The sequence below is a fragment of the Neoarius graeffei genome, chromosome 3 (assembly GCF_027579695.1).
Source record: "Neoarius graeffei isolate fNeoGra1 chromosome 3, fNeoGra1.pri, whole genome shotgun sequence".
Taxonomy (NCBI): Eukaryota; Metazoa; Chordata; class Actinopteri; order Siluriformes; family Ariidae; genus Neoarius; species Neoarius graeffei.
This window is the reverse complement of record NC_083571.1, coordinates 77,747,058-77,769,370: the sequence shown is the minus strand read 5'-3', so window position 1 is coordinate 77,769,370 and position 22,313 is coordinate 77,747,058. Positions and strand designations below refer to the sequence as shown.

The 22,313-nt window shown below is 41.0% G+C and overlaps 1 protein-coding gene across 4 annotated transcripts in view; it reads right to left on the bottom strand.

Moving 5' to 3' along the window:
- Positions 1-4,148, bottom strand: part of LOC132883586 (histone-lysine N-methyltransferase PRDM9-like) — a 73,483-nt gene extending 69,335 nt beyond the window's left edge. For all 4 annotated transcript variants that reach the window (XM_060917375.1, XM_060917378.1, XM_060917379.1 and 1 more), the window contains exon 1: positions 4,056-4,148. Coding sequence is in view for 1 of the 4 variants with exons in the window: in XM_060917377.1 (XP_060773360.1) it covers positions 4,056-4,066 (11 nt within the window). In the remaining 3 variants the exon portion in view is untranslated. The remainder of the gene's footprint in view (positions 1-4,055) is intronic.
- Between the last annotated feature and the right edge of the window lie 18,165 nt (positions 4,149-22,313).

Below are 22,313 nucleotides of genomic sequence, written 5' to 3'. Positions count from 1 at the left end.
GCTTCGAGGTGACAGACTGGCAGACACCGTGTGAGCCCCACAGAGACGACATTGATGGGCTCACAGAGTGCATCACAGGATACATCAACTTCTGTGTGGATAACATTGTTCCAGCAAGGACTGTCAGCTGTTACCCCAACAACAAGCCGTGGGTAATGAAGGACATCAAAAGCCCTCTTAAATGAGAAGAGGGCTTTCAGAGCCGGCAACAAGGAGGAGGTGCGAGGAGTACAGCATGAACTGAGAGCAACAATCAGGGAGGTCAAGGATAAGTACAGGAGGAAATTGGAGTGGAAACTCCCAACAGAACAACATGAGAGAGGTGTGGAGTGGAATGAAGACCATCAATGGTTACAAGCCAACCAACAGTGAAGGAGTACGGCAATGTGGAAAGGGCGAATGAGCTGAATCTCTACTTCAACAGATTTGATGGTGTGACCCCAACCCACCACCACTCTTCTGCGGGATGGCTACAACCACACACTTTACATTCTCTACCCTCCCCCACCTCTTCTTGCCCAACCTCATCCCCATTTCATGACTTCGCTCGCACCTCCTCAACAGACCCCCTGGCTGAGCACCCCCCCCAAGAAACACATTCATCCCTCCCCTACCCGTCACCCCCACACCAATCATCAGTGAGAAGCAAGTGAAAAGACAGCTGAAGAGACTCCATGCAGGAAAATCAGCAGGCCCAGATGGTGTTAGCCCCAGGGCCCTGAAGACCTGTGCCCTCCAGCTAAGTGGAGTACTTCAGCATGTCTTCAACATGAGCCTGAGTCTTCAGAGGGTCCCCATGCTGTGGAAGACATCATGCTTCGTCCCTGTACCGAAGAAGCCACGTCCCAGCGACCTCAAAGACTACAGGCCCATGGCATTGACGTCACACATTATGAAGACCCTTGAGAGACTCATCCTGGAGCAGATCCGGCCTATGGTCCAACCACTTCTTGACCCCCTTCAGTTCGCCTACCAGCCCCATCTTGGAGTAGAGGACGCAATCATCTACCTGCTCAACAAAGTCTACAGCCACCTGGACAAGCCAGCCAACACTGTGCGGATCATGTTTTTTTATTTCTCCAGTGCTTTTGACACCATCCAGCCAGCTCTGCTGGGTGAGAAGTTGACAGCGATGCAGGTGGATGCCCCACTGATGTCCTGGATTGTAGATTTGACTGGCAGACCACAGCACATGCGCTTGCAGTGCTGTGTGTCAGACAGAGTGATCAGCAACACCAGGGCTCCACAAGGGACTGTCCTTTCTCCTTTCCTTTTCACTCTCTACACCACTGATTTCAACTACTGCACGGAGACCTGCCACCTCCAGAAATTTTCTGATGACTCTGTAGTGGTTGGACGCATTACCGGTAGTGATGAGAGCGAGTACAGGATGGTGGTGGACAACCGTCACGTGGAGCAGGAAGAACCACCTACAACTCAATGTGACGAAGACGAAAGAACTGGTGGTCGATCTGAAGAGAATCAGGGCTCCGGTGAACCCTGTTAACATCCAAGGGGTCAGTGTGGACATGGTGGAGGAATACAAGTACCTGGGGGTGTACTTGGATAATAAACTGGACTGGTCCAAAAACATGGACACTGTATACAAAAAGGGCCAGAGCCTTCTCTATTTTCTGAGATGGCTGAGGTCCTTCAACATCTGCAGAATGATGCTGCGGATGTTCTACGAGTCTGTGGTGGCCAGCGCCATCCTGTACGCTGTCGTCTGCTGGGGCAGTGGCTTGAAGGTGAAGGACACTAACAGACTCAATAAGATCATCAGGAAGGCCAGCCATGTTGTAGGCGTGGAACTGGACTCTCTGACAGTGGTGTTGGAGAAGAGGACACTGTCCAAAATAAAAACAATCTTAGACTGTTCTTCCCACCCTCTACATGAGGAGCTGATCAGCCACAGGAGCACATTCAATAAACAGCTGATTCTTCCACGCTGCACAACTGAGAGACACAGGAAATCATTCCTACCTGTTTCTGTCAAGCTGTACAATGCCACTGTATAACTGTGGTACACTGTCTTACCATGTATCCTTAACTCAGATGCAATATATGTATATAGGAATCATTTTATATTAAAAAAAAATCACTTCATTTTACCTTTACTTAAGTTATTGAACTTATTTAATTTTATTTATTCTTTTTTTAAGACTATTTTATCTTCTATTTTTAGACATGTTTATTTCTTTGATTCAGGAGCTTGGTTGCAAATTTGAATTTCCCTCCGGGGATTAATAAAGTAATTCTGATTCTGAATATACCCATCCTCTGCTTAACTCTGAAGCAGATGTTTTCTACATGTATTGACCATGACATATTCTGCTGCACAGTTACTCCTAGATATTTAAAAGAATCAGTGCATTCAATGGTATTGCTGTCAGCGATGATAGTCAAATTACTGATGGACTTTAATTTTTGAGAACTGCCAAAGAGCACAAACTTGCACTTAGATGAATTGAGGGCTAATAGATTTTCCTTAAACCCCCTGGATACTGTGAGTAAATCACTATTCAGGATATCTTCAATATCTTTGGCATCACTTGAGGAGTAATACAGCACTGTATCATCAGCATATAAAATGATGTTGCTGTGAATACTACATGATGGTAGATCGTTAACGTAAATGATGAATAGTAGGGGACCCAGGATGCTTCCTTGAGGTACACCGATAGTCATTGGTGCAGATGTAGACATGTCACTATAACGCTTCCTGATTAGATTAGATAAAACTTTATTGATCCTTTTGGGAGGGTTCCCTCAGGGAAATTAAGATTCCAGCAGCATCATTACAGATAAACAGAGAAAAGAAATAGAGAAAAACTTCTAGATAAATTAAAATAAATTAAGTATTTACATATACAAATATAAAAAGAATAAGATATGGGGAAGAGAGGAAGGGGGGACAGAAAGAAAAAAAGGAAAGGGGGGGCAGCAGGAGAGATATTGCACTTTATATTGCACATTGTCCGGTATTGCTTATTGTTAGGCTAGGCTACTGCTCCTTCCCGTCCTCTGTCCTCCTGTTACCCCTCCTCCTCCCCCAGAGATATATCATGTGTGTGTTTTGTTGTTCCCGGGTCTTTGCCCTGTGACCTGCTTTTACTGCTGTCATGTGGCACTTCACAGTCACCATCCATAGCTATTAAAGTGGGTTTAAGGCAGACAATTGTCTTTAAGGGACAGGTTTAATGCTGAAAAACAAACGTACACGATTTGACAGGCGGCACGGTGGTGTAGTGGTTAGCGCTGTTGCGTCACAGCAAGAAGGTCCGGGTTCGAGCCCCGTGGCCGACGAGGGCCTTTCTGTGTGGAGTTTGCATGTTCTCCCCGTGTCCGCGTGGGTTTCCTCCGGGTGCTCCGGTTTCCCCCACAGTCCAAAGACATGCAGGTTAGGTTAACTGGTGACTCTAAATTGACCGTAGGTGTGAATGGTTGTCTGTGTCTATGTGTCAGCCCTGTGATGACCTGGCGACTTGTCCAGGGTGTACCCCGCCTTTCGCCCGTAGTCAGCTGGGATAGGCTCCAGCTTGCCTGCGACCCTGTAGAACAGGATAAAGCGGCTACAGATAATGAGATGAGATGAGACAAGATTTGACTTATACGGAGCAAATGTTTGTACTAGCCGCGCATGCGGATTGGCGAGTCAATTTTTAGCACACTCGTCGAACCCATTCACATGACAGAGGGACATTGTTGAGCGTTGCTATAGCAACACTAGCACTGTAGCTAGCGGTGGTGTGCAACATTAACTTCTATGACCAGAATGTGGTGCGTTATCCGGTATTACGGCTCACCGGGGTCCAGGCGATTTAACTAGGAGTTTTCCATGTAAACACGCAATTTTTCAAACTCTCAAAAACTGTTTGCCAATTAAGATGTTTGCTGTCTGTCTAGTTAGGTAAACACTAAACGTCACATAGCTTAGCTGCCACAGCACTTGAGTAGGTAACACACCCAAAGCACGACCGCTTATGAATTTAAACATGTAATTGTAGCATATCCAGAAACTCAAGACACTACTCCAGCAAAATACATAACGTTACCTTTCTGACATGAAGCACTCGAAGATAATTTTCCATCACTTGCAGGAAATCAAAATGGTGAATGAAATTTACAACTGAACCAGAAAACCCCTGAAAAATTGCTCCGTAAACCCCGTTCAGCCAAGGACTCAAAATAAGCATGCGCAAAGTAATTGACCTGGTGTTAGTCTGAAGCTGTGTCCGGAATCACTCACTCACTTCTCTACTCACTATCTAGAGAATTCTATATAGTGAGCTCATTGGTAAAATGAAAAAACACTTTCGGACATTATAAAAAGAATGACTGTTATGTTCAAATAGTCCCCCTGAACTGAGACACCTCTGAATAGTTGGTGTTGATTTATGCGATTCTAAATATACAAACAAAGCCATAAAATTCAAGATTCAAAGATTTTTTTATTGTCAATTCGCTATATATCTAGGACATATAGGAGAATTGAAATGCCTTTTCTCTCACCTTACTTGTAAAAAAAACAGAAAGATTACCAAAAGGGGGGGGGGGGGATTTTAATTATCTCATCTCATCTCATTATCTCTAGCCGCTTTATCCTTCTACAGGCTCGCAGGCAAGCTGGAGCCTATCCCAGCTGACTATGGGCGAAAGGCGGGGTACACCCTGGACAAGTCGCCAGGTCATCACAGGGCTGACACATAGACACAGACAACCATTCACACTCACATTCACACCTATGGTCAATTTAGAGTCACCAGTTAACCTAACCTGCATGTCTTTGGACTGTGGGGGAAACCGGAGCACCCGGAGGAAACCCACGCGGACACGGGGAGAACATGCAAACTCCACACAGAAAGGCCCTCGCCAGCCACGGGTCTCGAACCCGGACCTTCTTGCTGTGAGGCAACAGCACTAACCACTACACCACCGTGCCGCCCGGATTTTAATTTTATATATCTCATCTCATCTCTCATTATCTCTAGCCGCTTTATCCTTCTACAGGGTCGCAGGCAAGCTGGAGCCTATCCCAGCTGACTACGGGCGAAAGGCGGGGTACACCCTGGACAAGTCGCCAGGTCATCACAGGGCTGACACATAGACACAGACAACCATTCACACTCACATTCACACCTATGGTCAATTTAGAGTCACCAGTTAACCTAACCTGCATGTCTTTGGACTGTGGGGGAAACCGGAGCACCCGGAGGAAACCCACGCGGGCACGGGGAGAACATGCAAACTCCGCACAGAAAGGCCCTCGCCAGCCACGGGGCTCGAACCCGGACCTTCTTGCTGTGAGGCAACAGCACTAACCACTACACCACCGTGCCGCCCGGATTTTAATTTTATATATATATATATATATATATATATATATACACACACTAGTGCATCTAAAAAAAATTAGAATACCATGAAAAAGTTCCTTTTTTCATAATTTAATTCAAAAAGGTAAACTTTCATATATTCTATATTCATTACATGTAAAGTGAAATATTTAAAGCCTTTTTGGTTTTAATTTTGATGATTATGGCTTATAGCCAGGGCTCTACAGTGCGCACATTTCACTCGCATTTGCGAGCGGATTTTTCGGCATGCGAAAGACGAAAAAAAAACGCGCATTCGTGCGAGGGCTTCTTGCGGCCGACAATTTAGGAAAGCACTGAGCACAGACGCAACGAGTTTAACATTCTAAAATGTATCAAACGTTAAACTGCAAAGTATGTAAATCCAGCGCTAGCCTACCTAATATAGTGTAACGAGTAACGGCCTGTATTGTTGTAAGTGTGTGTGTTCAGTGTTGTGTACGTGCGTGTGTGTGTGTGTGTTGTGCCTGCGCCTTGCTCCCTGTCTGTAGTTGCGTGCATTGCCTCTGTCTTGCACTGCGGTGGTTCCCACGGTAGCCGGGGGGGAGTGAAAAAGTTACTTTTTTTTTGCCATTCTGCCGTGCTAGTGCGTTTTACCGGGACATGAGATTTCAGCATTTTTATTCTTCTCGGTCTGTAGCTTGAATAAGTTTAGGCTACTGAATAACACTTTCAGTTAAAGTTGAGTCTGGTGCTTTTGTGCTGACGCTACAGTAGCCTACTATCACAATAAATATCCCCCGTAACATTTCCCGTTTTCTACTCATCTTTCTGTGATTGCCCCTCTTTCCCACGGTTGTATGTTGTGGGTGTGGCATTAGGTGGGAAAAGTGCTTTTTAGGGATTCATCAGATCATTCAACTGAGAGATAACTGAGAGCTGGTTTGGACCGAGCTGAGAAATATATTCGCTACCCAGATAGCAAAAGGGCGTTGATTCGACGGGGAATCATAGGCATGTTCTTCGACCATACGCCGTCGAATCATCGTGGATCACCGGCGTTGATTCAACACCGCTTTGCTCATACGAGTTTGCGTTGAAACGACGTTGAAAAGTGGATGGTGGCCGACAGAGAATAGACCCCCTTTCACCCTTTATTCAACTACAGATTTCGGTCAATTTATAGTTTAATTTTCGGCGATGATTCATCCAACTTTACTTCCTGTTTTATGTACAACAGGAAGGCTACAAATTAAGCAAAACAGGCTAAATTAAACTAGCTAACAATAAAGCATCGGGGCTCTTGCCTAGGATGAACACACACATGCATACTTCAACCATGAAAGTGAAACTTAATTTATATCAATGTGCGTAGGCTACGTCCTGTTTTATGTACAACAGGATATAAAAATGCATGCAACAATGCACCTCTCCTAATGTTTGTCAAGCTATCTAATGAGACATAGCTTTTAACATTTATAAGGAACAGAACACACTTGAACAAGTTCTTAGAAACATTTTATGATTTATTTATAATTTATAATTGTGGCCTATTCCTCCTGCGGCGCAGACACCTGTGCATGGAAACAGAAAAACATAACCAAAATTAATTTGATGCAGCATTGATATATACTCGATTGAAATGCTTTGTTTTCACTCCATCAAGACCACTACTTTGACTAGTTTTCGACTAAACAATGCATCTGCATGTTTATTGTATTAGTTGAGGGAATATAAGCAATTTCGTTCGTGGTACCTCAAACAAAGTGGTCACTACAGAAGCGTTGGTAGCCTGGATAATCTTTAAAGTTCATGGCCGCGAGGCGCGACCCATGGCTACACAAAAGAACAGGTCAGCTCAAAACGACATGCGACCTAGGCCTACATGCTCGATTTAAACGCTAAGTTTTCACACCAACGCTGTTTTCACTCCAACAAGACAACTACTTCAACTCGTTTTTCGATTGAATAATGCATCTGCATTGTTGTTGTTTCAAATGGATACTAGTTGAGGGAAATTTCTCCAACGCGTGATATGACTGAAGTTCATCATAACTTCTTAAACTGCTTGAAATTGTATTCGAAATTCCCTTTATTAATAGTGACTGAATAATGGTACGTACCAGATGTCCAGGGATGAATGAAAATGTAGCGTGGTCCAGTGTTTTTCTCAATGTTGTTTCAATGGTCCAAGCGTAACAGCAGGCCGATCCACAAGAGAGTCGCGATCCAACCGAGTGGTGTGGGAGTTTCACGTGCACCCAGGTATATAACGGAAATGACGTCATCCAGTAAACAGCAGTGGTAATCGCACTGCATTATGGGACAGCGTGGGATATCCAACGACATATCACTACGTATACGTACTGGCCCTTTTTTATATCATGCCTTGAAATGAAAGTCAATACAACAGAGATGAGAGACACCAGGTATGAAAGTAACACCAGGATAAGTTGTAACACCACCATTCCCACCAGTTAGGTATAAGATGCAGGTTTTGTAACACTTTCAATCTTCTTAGAATTAATTTATGATCATCTTGGAAATGTTAAGTTATTTGCAAAAAAACTTTCAAAGATAGAAGGTCAAATCCATTGCTGAGTTAAGAAAGTAAACTGGTTTTTGTTCTTTGTTTTATCATTTACTTATCATTATCACTTATACTTATATCATTTACTCGTATCTATGTGTAAGCAGGATAAGACAAACAGTGGCAATTTATATTCTGAACAATTAGTTGCTCATCCTACCAATGTTGAAAACTGGCCAGCAAAAGTGACGATGGTTCAACATCGTATATTCGACCTTCTCTGACGGTCGACAGATCAACCTTTACCCACGGTGATTCAACTGTGATAAATCGACCTTCTCCGACGGCGGAGAAATCGACGTTTCACGGCGCCGTTTCAGCGTTGATTTTCTGACTTACGACGGAAACCGACCATTCTGACCAAGAATCGGCGCCGTTTCAACATCTCTCTGCTATCTGGGTATGCAGAGAATAACGGCGTTTTTTAAAAGCAATGATGGTGGAAACAAGAATAAAAGAACGGACGAGGAAGAAAGTGTAGTGAAGAAAGCTAGAACGACAGGAGAAGGTGCAGGAAAATTATATAATAAGATGGAAAGCACACACCCCAGTGCAAACATTTAGATGGGAACATACAACACAGCAGAAAAACAAATAATATACAGTATATACAAATGGTGCATGTCACAACACAGCAGAAAAACAAAGAATATATATACAACTGGGTGTGTTGAGTTGCAGATGTTAATTGCACATTAGTTATAAAAACTCAGTTCAGCTACAAAACTCAGGATATTGCACTGTATTTGGTATTGCATTGTATTGGGTATGGATGTAAAAGTGTAGAAATATAAATATAAAATATACAAAAGCTATAAAAACTAAAAAGTTGCTCTGTGAGGTTGCACTGTAATAAGTATTGCACTGTATCAGGTAAGTGGGAGAATATTGTCCTTTTAGGTCCTTGTTGGTGCATTGTTGCACCTGCCAGAAGTGGAATCAGTCAGTGCATGTAATTAGCCTTTTTCACATTACGTCACTTGCAGAAGAACCTCACATCCATTTTCAGCCTTTTGAATGGAAGAAGAGGTGGCATGCTAATCTGCTGGCTAACAAGTAGCAACCATAGAAAGTCAGTAAACTTCCTTTCCAAAACAAGGCAGATAGGTGACTGGAATGGTCGCTAGCAATACGTAATGATAAACAACAATGTGCAATATTATTATCAATCTTATCTGTGAATGACACAGTTTTGTTAACATATGTTGCCGCCGTATACCTCTTCTTCCATTCAAAAGGCTGAAAACAGATATGAGTTCCCCTGCAAGTGATGTAATGTGAAAAAGGCTAATTGTTCAAGGTGGTTATGGCCTGTGGGAAAAAACTGTTTTTGAGTCTGTTGGTCCTTGCTTTGATGCACCTGTAACCAGCGGCACGGGAAGACATTATCGGCAGGGGGTGCTGTGATGTGACCTGGGACATTTTTTTGAAGGGGGGTCTGGGGGTTCTCCCCCAGAAAATTTTGTATTTCTTAGATGCAATTTCCTGCATTTTAACCAATCAGGCGTCCGAAATCCTTTTAAGCTTGCAATTGTAATATTTCGTTAAACTGCCTACTACTTATATGCCTAATCCGTAAAAACGACTTTTTTTTTTTTGAGTGATGACGGAAGAATCTGAAGCCTGTCTGTCAATGACAATTCTCAGTTAACACGATTACAAAGGACAGGTTATTTTAGAAGCAGAAGCGCACAGCTGTGGTTTAACAGTCGCAGGTTTTACATCTGCTCTAGATAAACTGAAGGAGACGCGGATTCCACCCGATTACAGCCTTACATACCCAGATCCAGTCAAGCGAGTGTGCATTTCAAATACAGTAGTTAGTCGCACGCACACACACACACACACACACACACACACACACACACACACACACACACACACACACACACACAAAACAGAACAACACTCTCGCTGGAACAACACAAACACCATGGTTCTCTCAATCAACAGACCGAAATCCATGAACCCACTCATCCTACTACTATGGGTTAGTGACACTACTGTAACTTAGTGTTCTATTGCAAAAATCACTCATAAAAGTGATGCAGCGGTATTTCACACTCTCCATTAAGAAAAGTAAAAGTAAAACATGATGAGCATGGACACACCATTTTAAACGAACATTTTTTAAGACTGTAGTTACATCTGAGTCAACTTCAAAGCACGATGCTAGCAACACCTGCACTTGTTCAAGGCATACCAAATAGGCTCAAGTGAACACGACACAGCGGGCAAAATTAATAACCAAATGGCCTTACCTTAAAACGCTGTCTAGATCATATGACTTCTCGCAATTATTCCACTTAAATCCACACGGTTGTCTTCTGAGACATAGTAACTATTAAGTATCAACTAACTAACTAACTAACTAACTAACTAACTAACTAACTAACTCTTACTCTTCTCTACAGACGGTCGACTCGTACTCGCTTCCTGTTGTAATTTCGAGCGCTGAAAAGCTGAACGTCAACGTCACGACAAAAAAAATTCTGATGGTCCACTAGGCTACATATTAAGTTATAAGTTTTAATTAAATCCTTTTTTAAATAACTAAAATGTAGCCCTCATCATCCTACATCTAAAACATGACATATAAAATCAGCAGAGCCAAATGAAAACAAATAAATAAACAAATATATTTTCACGTAAGTTTTGTTTTATGTTCATGTCAGTTTTGAGGGTCCACCACCAGGGGGTGCTGCCGCACCACCAGGGGGTGCTGCCACCCCCCCCGCACCCCCGGTTCCCGCGCCGGTGCCTGTAACGCCTGCCTGAGGGCAGCAAGTCAAAGAACTCAGAGCCAGGGTGGGAGCTGTCCTTGATGATGTTGTTAGCTCTGCTGAGCTCTGCTCTCTGTTTAGCTACTGTTTGTTCATTCATTCAGTTGTTCGTTATTCATTTGTTTGTTCATTCATTCGTCCATTCATTCATTCTCAATTGAATTTTGCGTTTTATGTGTTGGTGTGTCTAAGGTTTGCGCTGCAATAAACCTTTAAAATGAAAACCTACTTGTGCTTGTGCCCCCATTTTTTTCCCTGTGCTCCTAAAATTTTTAACTTAGGAGCACGTGTGCTCCTGAAAAAAAAAAGTTAGTGTAGAGCCCTGCTTATAGCTCATGAAAATCAGAAATCCAGTATCTCAAATTATTAGAATATTCCCTAAGATCAATCAAAAAAGGATTCACAATACAGAAATGTCCAACTTCTGAAAAGTATATTCATTTATATACTCAATACTTGGTTGGGGCTCCTTTACCATGAATTACTGTATCAATGCGGTGTGGCATGGAGGTGATCAGTCTGTGGCACTGCTGAGGTGTTATTGAAGCCCAGATTGCTTTGATGGTGGCCTTCAGCGTATCTGTATTTTTGGGTCGGGTGTTTCTCATCTTCCTCTTGACAATACCCCATAGATTCTCTATGGGGTTCAGGTCAGGCAAGTTGGCTGGCCAATCAAACACAGTAATATTATGGTCAGCAAACCATTTGGTAGTAGTTTTGGCACTGTGGGTAGGTGCTAAGTCCTGCTGGAAAAGGAAATCGGCATCTCCAAAAAGCTCGTCAGCAGATGGAAGCATGAAGACAAGGCAAGGCAAGTTTATTTATATAGCACATTTCATACACAATGGCAGTTCAATGTGCTTTACAGAAGTAAAAACAAAAACAGTAAACAATAGAGAAATAAAATTACATAAAATAATTTTATTTTTATTCTAAAACAATTAATTAAAAGAATTAAAAGAAATTAAAAGAAAATAATAAGAATTAAACTATAGTAAAAATAAAATAATAAAATGTAGTAGTTCAAATAAGATGAGAAAGAAGGAAAAAAAACCCAGCAGAATAGAATAAAGAATAAAATAGGATAAAGTTAAAGTAAATTTAAAACATGCAGAGAAGTAAAGATTATAAAGAATGTAAAGAAGACAATATTAATTATTTAACAGAAAGCATCTGAAAACAGCTTGGTCTTTAACCTAGATTTGAAGCTGCCAACAGCAGGAGCATTTTTAATGTCCTCTGGGAGTTGGTTCCATAGCTGTACTGCATAGTAGCTAAAAGCTGCTTCACCACACTTTGTTTTAACAACTGGTTTTAATAGTAAATTTTTCTGTTTTGATCTGGTAGATCTGATTGGGTTAGGCCGCTGCAACATATCAGAGAGGTAATTGGGCCCTGTACCATTTAGAGATTTGTATACCAGCAGCAATACTTTAAAGTCAATTCTGTAGCTTACTGGAAGCCAGTGAAGGGACTTTATGGCCCTTTTCCACTACCCTTTTTCAGCTCACTTCAGCTCGCTTCAGCTCACTTCAGCCCGACACGGCTCGCGTTTCGACTACCAAAAAACAGCACGACTCGGCTCGCTTCAGCCCTGCTTAGCCCCTAAAACTCGCACCGTTTTGGAGTGGGGCTGAAGCGAGCCAAACCGTGCCGAGTGAGGCTGGGGGCGTGAGCAGACACTCCCCTGTGCACTGATTGGTGAGGAGGAGTGTCCTCACATGCCCACACACGCCCCGCGAGCACGCTGGGATCTGTAAACACCATAAACCCGGAAGAAGGAGAATTACGAATTACGAGAATTTCTGAAGCCTTATGCGCCTCGCCTCATCTATACGCTCTTGCCAGTATCTGTTGGCGTTGTCGGTGACAACAAGCCACAGAACCAAGACCAGCAACACTAACGACTCCATGTCCTCCATGTTTATTGTTTACTATTCGGGTCGTGAGACTACCGCTTAAAAGCTCACTGATGTCACTGTTTGCGCTGCTTAACGACATCACGTGACGTTCACCCACTTTCGCTAACTCCACCCAATGTGCCCACCCACTTCCAGCCAGCACGGTTCAGCGCGGTTGTAGTCGAAATGCAACTCCAACAGCCCCACTCAGCTCGACTCAGCACGGCACGGCTCAGCCCAACTCAGCCGCGTTTGTAGTGGAAAAGCGGCATTAGAATTGGAGTAATGTGCTCTGTTCTTTTTGTTCGTGTGAGAACCCTCGCCGCTGCATTTTGAACCAGCTGAAGTCGTTTGATGGTCTTTTTTGGCAAGCCTGTGAAAAGGCCATTGCAGTAATCAACCCTACTAGAGATGAAGGCATGTATTAGTTTTTCCAGATCATTTTTTGACATAAGTCCTCTTAGTTTGGAAATGTTTTTTAGGTGATAAAATGCCGTTTTAGTGATTGCTTTCATGTGACTGTCAAAGTTTAGCTCGCTGTCAATGAAAACACCAAGATTTTTAACCATTTCTTTAGTTTTAATCCCTTTTGTGTCAAGAATAGTGGTAATCCTGAGTCTTTCATCTTTTTTTCAAAATAGAATTACTTCTGTTTTATCTGTGTTCAGCTGAAGAAAATTTTGTGACATCCAGCTATTGATTTGATCGATACACTGGTAGAGACATTCAAGGGGGGCATAATCATTAGGTGATAGAGCAAAATAAACTAGACCGGACAATTCCCCGGGGGAAATTGTGAGAGGATGCAGTGCACGAAGCAATTCGGTCACGCATGTTTGCTGGCCGTGAATGTGTGACCTACAATGATGTTTCAATGCAATGATTATGTGTGTGCTTGAGACAGCAGCCGTCATGAAGAAGAGCTATTCAAGAGTATAAACAAAAAGTGACTACAGGCGGAAATTAGCATGTACTGCTATAACCTGGGACAGACATCTGTCCTTACCACAAGGATAATGTTTAATTTGTGCACTGTCCCTTTTAAAAATAAAATAAACTCTAAACTCTAAGAAGAGTGTTTGTAGTTTGTATGTACGAACAGAAGTGTTCCTAATAAAGTGGGCGGCTAAGGTGAAGTGTCATGCCGACTGAGGCTGTTTTTTTTTTTCACAAAAAAAAGAAATTCACAAAATTCTTTCACAGTGAGCGCTAGAAGGGTCTCCTGAATAGACTGATGTAATTTTTTGTCTGTAGTGTTAAAAATTAGAGACTTTTCTGTCACTTTTATAATGGGTGTCAATGAGCTAAGACACACAAGGGCTGGAGTTTTCTACTGTTTTTTATGAAGGACCAGGCCTCGAACAATGACAAATAACTCGACAACGGAAGCAGCTATTCACAAAATTCTTTCACAGTGAGCGCTAGAAGGGTCTCCTGAATAAAATGATGTATTTTTTTGTCTGTAGTGTTAAAAATAACGACATTAGAGTGATTTAAAAACGAGTGACTTTTCTCTCACGTTTATAATGGGTGTCAATGAGGCCTGTCAGCTGCCCTGTCCTCAGTTTGACGCTTGTCATTCAAAAACTGTAAATCCTATCGTTTAGGTAGACACATTGTGTGAATCAGGACAAGTTTTACTACTACTTTTGAGAAAATCATGTCTGTAGAGTGAAATTTGTGGCTGAAAACACAGTTTAAGCGAGAAAGTTTGAGCTTTATTTTCAACCTCTCTCCACTCTAAGTTAACGAGCTTCACTGGTGTGTAACGCAATAGACACCCATTCAAAAGCCGGATTTTCTCCCAGAACCCACATGGCGGTTGAGCCGGGACTGATCCGAAAGTGTAGAACCTAGCAGAAAAGTTGAATGCCAGATCCACAGAGGAGAAGTTTTCCTACGTTTTAGAGTTTGAATCACGTCTCTAGGTTAAAGCATGCCAGAGCAGCGGATGTTTGAAAAACATTGAAAAAGTGCTTTTTTTTCAATTAATTCCATAGAAATGAATGGGTTTTTTTTGCCGATTTTTTCGCGACTACGTCGCGAAAAAATCGTAATCTGTAAAGAAAAGTAATAGCATAGCGAGTCCGATCGAGCCGCACTTTTTGATATATTGTTTGTCTGTGTGCGACGTACGGTTATTGAGTTATTCGAAATCAAAATTTGCATAGGAATAATAAGAAGAAGAAACACGTAGAACAATAGTTGCAGTGCTTTGCACTGCAACCTATGGGCTCCCCTAGGGGAGCCCATAGGTTGCTGTGCTGCAGCACTGCATCCTAATTTGGGTATCATCTGCATAGCAGTGATACAAAATTGAATTTTTATTGATAATTTGCCCAAGTGGGAGCATATAAAGGTTGAAAAGTAATGGTCCAAGAATCGACCCCTGGGGGACACCACAGGTCAAGGACATTGACGTTGAAGAACAATTTCCCAGGGTAACAAAGAAGCTTCTATCTTTTAAGTATGATTTTAACCAATTGATAACTTTACCAGTCAATCCAACCCAGTGTTCAAGTCGATATAGCAGTATGTTGTGATCAACAGTCTCAAAAGCTGGACTGAGGTCCAGTAATACCAGGACCGATGTTTTGCCTGCATCAGTATTAAGACGTATGTCATTTATAACTTTAATCAGCGCTGTTTCAGTGCTATGATTGGCACGAAATCCTGACTGAAAATTATCAAAACGGCTGTTTGATATCAAGAAGGCAGTTAATTGATTGAAGACAATTTTTTCCAGGATTTTCCCGATGAATGGTAGATTTGATATTGGCCTGTAATTATTTAACACTGAAGGATCCAGATTATTTTTTTTAAGAAGGGGCTTTACAACAGCTTTTTTTAGGGACACAGGAACAACGCCAGTCTCCAAGGATGTATTTATAATTTGAAGCACATCTGTAATTATAAGATGAAGAACAGACTTAAAAAAGTTGGTGGGCAGAATGTCCAGTTCAGATGTTGAGGAACTGAGATTTTGTACAGTTTTTTCAAGAGTCTCATAATCAATTAAACAAAATTCTGACATTGTGTTGAAGTTATCTATCTGTGTCATTGGTGATTGCAGTTTTTCAATTTTTTGCAACTGAGATATATTATGAGAAATATTCTGCTGTATTTTATCAATTTTACCTTTGAAAAAGGATGCAAACTCATTGCATTTATTAACTGAGAGAAGTTCAGGTGCTAATTGTGGTGGGGGATTAGTTAGCTTCTCTACTGTTGAAAATAGCACACGGGCATTGTTCATATTCCTGCTGATGATGTTGGAGAAGAAAGACTGTCTTGCTTTACGAATTTCATAATTATAATTACAAAGCATCTCTTTATGGATTTGATAATGGATGTGAAGTTTAGATTTGTGCCATTTTCTTTCAGTCTTTCTACATTCTCTCTTTAGCAGTTTAACAGCCAGGTACTACTTCCATGGTGCTTTCTGCTTATCATTGACTCTTTTTATTTTGAATGGAGCAATATCATCCATAATTTGGGTCATATTTAAATTAAAAAATTCCAGTAAATCATCTACAGAGTCTGACATTTTGGTTGAGTTCTGAGAGAGAGCTTACTCAAAAAGAGCACATGTGTTGTCTTTTATGACTCTCCTACCTATAGTCGTTGAGCTATTCTGAATGTGAGGAGACATAGAAACTTCAAAGAAAACACAGAAATGATCAGATAAGGCCAGGTCAACAACAGTATTAGAAACAGTAAGACCCTTTGTGATGACGAGGTCAAGAGTATGACCATGAGAGTGGGTCGGCCCCTGTACATGTTGTACTAGGTTAAAGTTATCAATAATTGCAAGTAGTTCTTTGGCATAAATGTTATCAGTATTATCTACATGCAAGTTAAAATCCCCAGATATAATAAGACAATCAAACTCTAAGCAAATGACTGATAACAGTTCACCAAACTCTTCAAGAAAGACTTTGGCTGAATGTCTCAGAGGCCTGTAAATAGTTAATAATAATATGTTAGGAGAGCATGTAACAAGTGCACATAAGTGTTCAAAGGACATAAAATCACCAAGTGAGGATTGTTTACATTGAAAAGAGACTTTGAATATATTTGTGATCCCTCCACCTTTCCCTTGTCAGGTAACATTCAAAAAATTAAAATTTGGGGGAGCTGCTTCAATAAGGGTGGTAGCACTATTTGCTTGATCCAGCCAGGTTTCAGTTAGAAGCAAAAAATCAAGATTGTGTTTGCAAATAAGATCATTAATTAAAAATGACTTGTTTAAAAGTGATCTAATGTTCAGAAGAGCTAGCTTTACAGAAATTCTAGAAGTAATATTTGGTTGTGCACTCTGATGCTGTTTTAAAACAGGAAGGAGATTAGATTGGTTCACCCCCAGGGTTAAATGTGCTCTATGTTTTCTGTTTCTTATCAACACAGGAATAGTGTCAACATTGGGTCCCAGCTTGTTTTCAACACTACACCCATTTGCAGGGACCCAGAGTACATCAAACAAGACTTTCTAAATGTTCCATTTGGTTTGAGGGTGAAAGGATTGGAGATGACATGTATCTTTTGGATGGTGAAAAAGATTTGTAGCCAGCTGAAAGTCCTGGACGAACACAATTTTGATGAACTGGGTACACTGCTTGTCGCGACAGATTTGGGCTGGAAAAAGAGAGTGTAGCCATTGGGAGCAATTTTTTCATGCTATTTGGGAAATCCATCCGAGGAGAAGTGGAGTCGTTTGTCCTTGAATGTTGGGAGGCCTGCAAGTCAGATGTTTGTGTGTCCTTGATGACGACTTGCAAAGATGATTGTTTAGGCTTTGTAACTATGTCAGTCTGCGACATCTTATCAACTGTTTTCCTTGGTGCTGGCTGAGAAAAGATTGCAAGTTTGTAGTGGTCTGCTAAGACTTTGGCTCCAATCCAGCTGAGTTCAGTGCTATTTGGCTTGTAAAATTCTCTGCGATTCCAAAAAAGGTTAAAATTGTCTATGAAGTTCATACCAAATGAAGAACAAGTTTTTCCAAGCCAGGTGTTAAGACTGAAGAGTCGAGAAAAAGCAAAACTTCCTCTCGCTGGGAGTGGGCCACTGATAAAAGATTGAATTCCAGTCTTATAGAGCTCAGAAAAAAGTTTTCTGAAATCATCTTGGACAAACAGCTGTTCTCTGAAAACATCATTTGCTCCCATATGCACAACAATACGTTTAATAGTTTTATGCTCAGACATGAGTTTCAAAATGCTGTCTTTGGTGTCAGAGATGGATGCATTTGGAAGACAACAAATAATCATCTCATAACCTTTTAATTGTCTTACAGTGGAATCACCAAGAACAAGGGTTGTGGGATCAGGTGGTGTTACGAGCTGCTTTTTGCCTCTTCTCACAGCTCTTCGATCTTGGTGTGATCTCTTTTTACTATGTGTTTGTCCGCTTGACAAATCCTCTTCCACATCCTTGAGGCATTCAAATTTGTTCTGAAGCTTTATGGGCTGTGGATTTTCCATAGGATTGTAGATCCTATTGTAATTTGTAGAACGAGCTGGTGTTGAAGTAATTACTCTTCTGTTTTTGTTTTTGGGCTTAGCACCCATCATTTGCTAGTTTTCAGTACTCACATTTTGCACAGCTTGAGTTATGAATTCTTCCACTTGATCTGCAATGTCCTCAGTCTGTCGGAGTGCAATCTCTGCATTCTCAGCCACTGTTTCTGTACTCCTTTCCTGAGATATCGCTTTTACTTCGTCCGTCTTTGGCAGAGCATCAATCTTTGATTCCAGAATAGAAATCCTCTGTTCTAATTCCATGCATTGTCTGCAGGATTTTTTGCTTCCTGGCATTTAAAAAAAAAAAAGTGGAAATTAAATTAAAATTAAATTAAAAGCTTATAAAGATGAAAAATAAAATGAGAAAAGAAAAAAAATAGTGGAAATTCAATGAGAAAGTAAAGTATAGAAATAAAGATTAAGAAAGCAGGAGCAAAGCAAAGAAGCGTCCTACTCGCTTGAGTAGGAGGAGCAGAAAGGAGCAGAAAGTGCTCCTAAATGAAGTGCTCTAAAATCTCCTGGTAGATGGCTGTGTTGACTTTGGACTTGATAAAATACAGTGGACCAACACCAGCAGATGACATGGCACCTCAAATCATCACAGACTGTGGAAACTTCACACTGGGCTTCAAACACCTTGGATTCTGTGGCTCTCCACTCTTCCTCCAGACTCTAGAACCGTGATTTCCAAATTAAATGCAAAATGTACTTTCATCTGAAAAGAGGACTTTGGACCACTGAGCAACAGTCCATTTGTCTCTCTCCTTAGCCCAGATAAGACACTTCTGACATTGTCTCTGGCTCAGGAGTAGCTTGATATTAGGAATGCGAAAGTTGTATCCCCTTTCTTGAAGATGTCTGTTCGTGATGGGTCTTAATACACTGACACCAGCCTCAGTCCACTCCTTGTGAAGCTTTCCCAAGTTCTTGAATTAACTTTTCTTGACAATCCTCTCAAGACTGCAGCCATCCCTGTTGCTTGTGCACCTTTTCCAGCCGCCCTTTTCAGCAATGATCTTTTGTGGCTTACCCTCCTTGTGGAGGGCATCAGTGATCATCTTCTGGACAACAGTCAAGTCAGCAGTCTTCCCCATGATTGTGGTTGTGTGTACTGAACTAGACCGAGAGATACACTGTGTTCATACTGTTTTACTCAAACTTGAAATGAAATATTCTAATATTTTGAGATGTTTTTTTATGTTTTTGTACTGTATGCCATACTGATTAAAATAGAAAAATGCTTGAAACATTTTAGTTTATGTGTAATGAGTCTATAATATATAACATTTTCACTTTCTTAAATAACTGATGGAAAATATTGAACTTTTTCACAATATTCTAATTTTTTGAGATGCACTAGTGTGTGTGTGTATATATATATATATATATATATATATATATATATATATATATATATATATATATACACACACACACACATATACACACAGTGGTGCTTGAAAGTTTGTGAACCCTTTAGAATTTTCTATATTTCTGCATAAATATGACCTAAAACATCATCAGATTTTCACACAAGTCCTAAAAGTAGATAAAGAGAACCCGGTTAAACAAAGGAGACAAAAATATTATACTTGGTCATTTATTTATTGAGGAAAATGATCCAATGTTACATATCTGTGAGTGGCAAAAGTATGTGAACCTCTAGGATTAGCAGTTAATTTGAAGGTGAAATTAGAGTCAGGTGTTTTCAATCAATGGGATGACAATCAGGTGTGAGTGGGCACCCTGTTTTATTTAAAGAACAGGGATCTATCAAAGTCTGATCTTCACAACACATGTTTGTGGAAGTGTATCATGGCACGAACAAAGGAGATTTCTGAGGACCTCAGACAAAGTGTTGTTGATGCTCATCAGGTTGGAAAAGGTTACAAAACCATCTCTAAAGAGTTTGGACTCCACCAATCCACGGTCAGACAGATTGTGTACAAATGGAGGAAATTCAAGACCATTGTTACCCTCCCCAGGAGTGGTCGACCAACAAAGATCACTCCAAGAGCAAGGCGTGTAATAGTCGGCGAGGTCACAAAGGACCCCAGGGTAACTTCTAAGCAACTGAAGGCCTCTCTCACATTGACTAATGTTAATGTTCATGAGTCCACCATCAGGAGAACACTGAACAACAATGGTGTGCATGGCAGGGTTGCAAGGAGAAAACCACTGCTCTCCAAAAAGAACATTGCTGCTCATCTGCAGTTTGCTAAAGATCACGTGGACAAGCCAGAAGGCTATTGGAAAAACGTTTTGTGTATGGATGAAACCAAAATAGAACTTTTTGGTTTAAATGAGAAGTGTTATGTTTGGAGAAAGGAAAACATTGCATTCCAGCATAAGAACCTTATTCCATCTGTGAAACATGGTGGTGGTAGTATCATGGTTTGGACCTGTTTTGCTGCATCTGGGCCAGGACAGCATGCCATCATTGATAGAACAATGAATTCTGAATTATACCAGCGAATTCTAAAGGAAAATGTCAGGACATCTGTCCATGAACTGAATCTCAAGAGAAGGTGGGTCATGCAGCAAGACAATGACCCTAAGCACACAAGTCGTTCTATCAAAGAATGGTTAAAGAAGAATAAAGTTAATGTTTTGGAATGGCCAAGTCAAAGTCCTGACCTTAATCCAATCGAAATGTTACGGAAGTGTCAAGTGAAGTTGGCACCCCATATGGTGAAAATTTGAATAAAAACCTTTTCATTCGTTTGTGCATCGTTTGTGCACGATTGTGCAGGCAAAATTAACGTTTGTGCACAAACCGTCTTTAAGATATTTGACTTTTAAGAGTTTGGTGACCTTAGGTCACTCAGCACCCCATTAACATCCAAATGACTCGAAAATGGTCTGAATCGTTTGTGCATCGTTTTTGCACGTTTGTGCAGGCAAAATGAGCGTTTGTGCACAAACCGTCTTTAAGATATTTCACTTTTAAGGGTTTGTGACCTTAGGTCACTCAGCACCCCATTAACATCCAAATGACTCGAAAATGGTCTGAATCGTTTGTGCATCGTTTGTGCACATTTGTGCAGGTAAAATTAACGTTTGTGCACAAACCGTTTTGATGTTATTTAACTTTTAATTTTTTGAAAGTAGGTCACGCAGCACCCCATTAACATCCAAATGACTCGAAAATGGTCTGAATCATTTGTGCATCGTTTGTGCAGGCAAAATGAGCATTTGTGCACAAACCGTCTTTAAGATATTTCACTTTTAAGGGTTTGTGACCTTAGGTCACTCAGCACCCCATTAACATCCAAATGACTCGAAAATGGTCTGAATCGTTTGTGCATTGTTTGTGCACATTTGTGCAGGCAAAATTAACGTTTGTGCACAAACCATTTTGATGTTATTTAACTTTTAATTTTTTGAAAGTAGGTCACGCAGCACCCCATTAACATCCAAATGACTCGAAAATGGTCTGAATCGTTTGTGCATCGTTTGTGTACGTTTGTGCAGGCAAAATTAACGTTTGTGCACAAACCGTTTGATGTTATTTAACTTTTAATTTTTTGAAAGTAGGTCACGCAGCACCCCATTAACATCCAAATGACTCGAAAATGGTCTGAATCGTTTGTGCATCGTTTGTGCAGGCAAAATGAGCGTTTGTGCACAAACCGTCTTTAAGATATTTCACTTTTAAGAGGTTGGTGACTTTAGGTCACTCAGCACCCCATTAACATCCAAATGACTCGAAAATGGTCTGAATTGTTTGTGCATCGTTTGTGCAGGCAAAATTAACATTTGTGCACAAACCGTTTTGATGTTATTTAACTTTTAATTTTTTGAAAGTGGGTCACGCAGCATTGGCAGGGGTCAAGGGGGCGTTGCAAGGTTCAGGGGCGTTTATTAAAAAAAGGTTGAGAACCACTGGTTTAGAGGTTGGCAGTTGTTTGGGTTTAGCAGGTCACCTTGTTCTTGTCATAGAATGTTCAGTGAATTGCTTTATTCATGTATGTATGGATATATTTGTGTCATTTTATTGTGCACAATATGTTGTGCTTTGTGATTATATGGCGTTGTACTGCCATTTGTTGTTCAGGACACTTGATAGAAATGATCTAAGCTGGAAAACAAGCTGTCAAGGAAAACACCACTTTGTCTGAACTAATAAATAAGGCCAAATGTCTGGCAACTGTGTTGTTTATTCATGGTGTGAACACATGGCACATGAACGTACAATAAAAATG